We start from the raw sequence: 5,585 nt of genomic DNA, 5'->3' as shown, positions 1-5,585 counted from the left end.
ACCAGTATGTGAACAAGAAATTCAGTAACCAGTACAAGGCTACGATAGGCGCAGACTTCCTGACAAAAGAGGTCATGGTGGATGACAGGCTAGTGACAATGCAGGTGAGGAAGGGACTCTGCTCCCTGCTGCAAGGGGTACCTGGCTGCCTAGTCCCCACTTCTGTGGAAGCATCTGCTCTCTTGTAGTTTGGAGCAGTGTAGGGGTCAGTGTACTGGGTGTGAACCTTGTGTGCACTGGCCTTCTCTTGGCCATAGGTGCTGCTGGGCTTCTCCACAAATCTCTGCATGGGCTGAACAAGAGAAGGCAAACATCAGTTTGGGCTCAGCCAAGAGCAGCTTTGCCAGGCCCAGTTTAGAAAACAGCATTTGGTACTGGCAGTAAACTAGACCTTGTTAGAAAGATTCACTTCCCTAGTGTTCAAGAACTGGAAGGGGCTGGGAAAGGACTCCTTAGGTCAGCTGCATGTGTTGCCCTGAGTCCTGTGGGTACAGTGTTAACCTGCCAGCACCTGTCTCTGGTATCTGAAGCTTTCATCTCTGTGGTGAGGCTGACTGCAAGGCAGCAAAAGCCCTCTTGCAGCCAGCAGAGGAGTGTTTGGACTGTGCTGGTACCCAGGTACCCACATACTGCAAGCAGGTTACCTGCTGACCCTAATACGCAAGTCCTGCTTGCCCAGAACAAGGATATGTCCCCGGCTGAGGCTGAACACAAAAAGGGTCAACTATCTTTAGAAGGTGTTTCTGGCTCTTGATGCTTAGTGCCTGCAGAAATTCCCAAGCCTTCAGGTGCTGCTCTCTGGCTAGCTGGGGACTGTATATGCCTGGTGGGGACTTCTGGAATTAATGCCCTAATTGCAGACTGACTGTGTCAGAGTAGAGGTGGCTTATCTGCCCTGTCTTTTGCTCCAGATATGGGATACAGCAGGCCAAGAACGGTTTCAGTCTCTGGGAGTTGCCTTCTACAGGGGAGCGGATTGCTGTGTCCTGGTCTTTGATGTCACGGCCCCCAACACATTCAAGACCTTAGACAGCTGGAGGGACGAGTTCCTCATTCAGGCCAGTCCAAGGGATCCTGAGAACTTTCCTTTTGTTGTGCTGGGAAACAAGATTGACCTAGAAAACAGACAAGTGAGTACTGGGACTCCTCTTGGGAAATTGCCGGAGTGGGAGACCTTGTAGGAACATGGGAGGGTTATCTGAGAAATGGGAGTGGAAGGTGCCTGAGTGTGGCTCAGATGTTGTCTGCCACCAGAAAAGTGTTTCTCCTGTTTGGAGAGGTCAGACCCCAGCGCATGGCATGCTCCTGCCCACTGGTGGAAGGATTGCAGCAGCTTCCTGGGGAGATGCAAGGAGAGAAGTTGATTCTCTCCCCCATATTTGCTGAGAAGTTCCTATGGGAGCAAGCCATTGCGCTGTGGATGCTGGAGCACTCTGTGTCCTGTGGTCTCAGTCATCTCCCTGAGGCATGGTGCTCCTTGCCCCAGATCTGGTGGTGGGCAGTGGTCTCCTGTGTTCTGTATCAAGATGGCTTTGAAGAGGTCAGAGCTGCTCTGGTTGAATATGAGGGGTCTCTGGCCTTGCCCTAGAAATAAACCCCCCACCCTGCGTAGCTGAAGGTTAATGATGCTGCTCTCTGTCCACCCAGGTCACCACAAAAAGGGCGCAAGCCTGGTGCTACAGTAAAAACAACATCCCCTACTTTGAAACCAGTGCCAAGGAGGCCATTAATGTGGAACAAGCTTTCCAGACGATTGCACGAAATGCACTTAAACAGGTAGGGAGGGGGACGGGGCTGACCCTGTGCTAGTCCTGCCTGTGGAGCTTGGCTGCTGGCAGGCAGCTTGGGGCTCACCGCAGCCTTCCCCTGCTGAAAATGGCTCCTTGCATGCTGGGAGCTGTCTCCAGAGCTGTGGTACTAACTCATTCCTCTCTCCCGCCAGGAAACCGAAGTGGAGCTTTACAACGAATTCCCCGAACCCATCAAACTAGACAAGAACGACCGAGTGAAGGCTTCTGCGGAGAGCTGCAGCTGCTGAGGGGAGAGGGAGGGGTTGAGCACAGTCCTTCACAAACAAATATCACACTTAGGCCTTCAAACACACAGCCCCTCTTCTGTGTTTAAAATGAAATTAAAACATAAATTCCATCTCCAGCTGCCAAAATCCACCCATCTCCCATGAGCATCTGAGTCCCAACTCCAGAGCTCACGTCCCCGCACCATGCACATCACACTTCATGGTAACAGACCTTTCTCTTAGTTTAAAATGGAAACTCTTATGTATGTTTGGAACTGAATCTAATTCTGGGTGTCCGATGGAGAGAAACTGTTTACAGGTAATCTGTGTAACAAGTTACATACATTTTTAACTGTCTGGTGTTTTCCCCTGTGAAGGCTGCAACTGGAAAGGCTGATTACCCATAGTTCATTGCAAGCTCAGCACTCAGTCCGACTAGGTTGAGTTTTGTATGTATCTCTGTTAATGCTTGTTACTTTTAACTAATCAGATCTTTTTACAGTATCCATGTATTATGTAATGCTTCTTTAGGAAAAATCTTATAGTACATGTTAATATATGCAACCAATTAAAAATGTATAAATTAGTGTAAAATTCCTGAATTACATGTTCAAGTACTGAAACACAGGTTGTGTAGAAAGTGAGGAGGACACTTGTGACCTGCAGCGTGCTAGCAACACAGAGTCCAGATAGAGGCAGTATTCTGTACAGTAGAGATGAACTATGTAAGCCTTCTTGTTTTGAGGCCAAAAAGGCTTCATCTTCTGGAAAAATCTGTCTGGCTTCTTTGTATCTAAATTCTCAGATTTGCATAACAGCATTGATATGCACACTGGATTATTGGATTTAAAATTAAATACAGCTATGAAATGACCTCATTTGTTCACCTCCCCTACTGCTTAACTCCTAACATCCTGGAGCAAGCATGAGGAGCCAGAGCTGAGGTGTCCCTGTGGCTCTTTGTGCTGTGGAAGGAGCTCCTCTCCCACCTGGGGTGTAGTAGCTGTTTCTTGATGAATGACCTGGACTATGAATCTTCCCTTTCTTCTTACTGACTGCTAATCTGGATTTTTGGTATGGAAAAACTTTGCAATCTAGTCCCTTTCCTCTCTTCCTTTCTTCCTGGTATTTGTTCTTGCGTTTGTAGCTTGCTTAAATGGAGCCCTTCTACCTGTTTTCCAGAGGTCTACATTCTAGTACGTAGGCTGAGCTCTTATGTAAAGAGACAAACATGATGCCAATAAACTTAACAAGAACAAACCTTCTTGTTTACTCCTGTTTCTGACTCTCTTTTTTTCCTTCACTAACATGCTTTCTTTCCTCTGTCTAGTCACCATTCTAGCACGCCAGTGCCTGCTAATTGAAGGACACTTGTGCTTCTTCCTTACTAGAAAGTTTGTGCCTTCCAGCTTGGCTTTTGAGAGGGGGCTGAGCAGGCCCTGATTGCTTGGTTGGCTGGGGAACTAGTAGTAGGGAGCTACCCGTCTGCTTCTCTGGAAGCTGCTTGCAGGGTCAGGAGTGGTGCTGGGTCTGATCCCTCAAAGAGCACAATCCTGCAGCCCTGTTCTGGGCATGTGAAAAAGCCTTTGTGGAAGGGTGGTGAGGAGGGCAGTGCTGTTAAAGCTCTTGCTGCCTTCCTCTGGGAGGGAGTGGTGAGGAGGGCAGGCTGAGCGCCCTCAACCCTCCAGCAGGGCAGGCCTGGGGTACCTTGGAGTGAGCTGAGGGCCCTTCCTTGGTCCAGCCTAGTCAAAGTTAAGCCTTTGAGTTCTAGATGCTGTGCATGACCCTCTGCTTGCACTCACCAAGGCTGAGCTGCCTACTGTACCCAGAGGAAGATGGAAAAACAAAGTTTAGAGAAATGAGGGCAGTTATTTCAAGAGCCTTCTAACAGTCTTTGTGCTCCATATCCTATTTTATGGCTTTGTCCTATCATGCTTTTCTCACTTGACTGGGCTTTTGCTGTCCACATCAGTTTTGAATAACTGCAAGAGCAGCGTGTCCTGGTGGGACCACTTCTGTCTGCATCCTTTTGAAAGCTTGGACCTTCTGCTCATCTCCATTTAAAGCATCAATCTGCACTTGTTTTCTGTGGCTGCAGTTCTAGTGTGGAGAAAGCCAAGCTGGGGGAGGAGGAAGCCATAACTATGAAGTGATGTTTTGGGGAAAGGGTTTGGGCTGAACTTTGCACCTGCCTCTGCCTGCTTTGGCCTTGGGTGGTGGGGCTGAGGCTGGGAGGGCTGTGGCTGAGCCCACAAGAGACCCTGTGTTGATACCTTTCCAATCAAACTGGCAATGACCCAAGGCAAAGGGAGAGTTCTCCAAAGGGGGTAGGGCAGCTGTGGAGCTCCTTGCCACAGGATGTTACAGAGGCTAAAGGGGAGGGGAGGATTCCATTTGCTGCCTACAGATCAATGTTTTTACAGGTGAGAATACACGCAAATGTACAAAAGTCAGTGCAGGAGGCAAGCAGTGTGGGAATTAGTGCCCTGCTGTTACACTCAGAGCTGGTGGTGTCACAGATGAGGACTGGTGTTCCTGCAAGAATTACTCATCATCACTGTGGTCTGGAGAATCCTGGAGAAGTTGACCGGAGCGATTGTCCCTGCAGGGTACAAATGCATTTAAAAACACTCCCTGCATCGATGGGCCCTCATGGCTTTTACCTTGGTGCTGACCTTTTTACTTGAGGAATTGCTGATGCAATGACAGTGTGTGCAAGGGTTTCTTGCCGCTGGGTGAATCCCAGAGGAAACCTGGCACTGAAAGAGGCTGAAGTGTTCAGCCAGTTCATGGGGACAGCTGAGCTTCAGGGCTGGATTTGCTCTTGGCCCAGGTCCTGGCTGAGCAGCAGGGAGAGACCCAAAGAAGGAGCCTGGCAGGGTGAGGGGTGGGGGTCAGTGCCCTAGGCTGTTGTTGCTAAGTGCACTAGGCAAAGCTACAACGAGCCCTGACTGCAAAGTGGGTTGAAGCCGTGCGAGGTCACGGCAGGGCTTTTTTTTTGCGGTGGCTGCTCCCGCCGAGGGGCTGGAGCTGTTTGGAAGGCAGCTGTGTTTTGTGAGATACTGGTGCTAATATGAAAGCTGGGGAATCACCCAACCACATCTGTGCTGCAGGGGCTGCGTGGGGGGAGTAGCATCAGAGGAATTAAAGGCCGACTGCCGTCACTGGCACATGGACAGCAGCATGGAGACGCCAAGCTGTGAAGCCTGGGGTGGGAAAGCTTGGTGTGTGCCTTGGCAGTGGCACCTGGCTGGGCTGTAGGGCTGGGCGTGGCCTGCACTGCAGCCTCCCCTCACCCCACAGCAGGAGCCCTCCTGCCAGCCCAGCACCCTCTGCTGCAGCCGCCGTGGGCGGGCAGGATGCCAACCCCATCCCTGCACACCTGGAGCCCCAAACAGCTGCTGCCACCACCAGCCCCTCTGCCCCAGCACACAGGTGTGCGTGGGGCCCCACTCTGCACACGCCCCAGGGTGCCTGTAAGGAAACGTGTGCTAGAAACACAAACACATGCTCAGGATTCTACAGGTACACAAAATGGTTTTGGCTAAACACCAGCAGGATGCCAACC

At 50.5% G+C, this 5,585-nt stretch overlaps 1 protein-coding gene across 1 annotated transcript; it reads left to right on the top strand.

The window, feature by feature from the left end:
• Positions 1 to 5: 5 nt before the first annotated feature.
• On the top strand, positions 6 to 3,278 carry RAB7A (RAB7A, member RAS oncogene family; the record flags this gene model as incomplete). The annotated part of the gene is made up of 4 exons (XM_009077700.1): positions 6 to 104; positions 912 to 1,130; positions 1,648 to 1,776; positions 1,943 to 3,278. Coding segments are annotated over 4 exons (543 nt in total), but the record flags the coding sequence as incomplete, so codon positions are not given.
• Positions 3,279 to 5,585: the final 2,307 nt, after the last annotated feature.

Source organism: Acanthisitta chloris, unplaced genomic scaffold (genome assembly GCF_000695815.1).
Source record: "Acanthisitta chloris isolate BGI_N310 unplaced genomic scaffold, ASM69581v1 scaffold39116, whole genome shotgun sequence".
NCBI classification, from domain to species: domain Eukaryota; kingdom Metazoa; phylum Chordata; class Aves; order Passeriformes; family Acanthisittidae; genus Acanthisitta; species Acanthisitta chloris.
The sequence above is the reverse complement of the archived record's forward strand: the minus strand, read 5'-3'. Positions and strand labels throughout refer to the sequence as shown.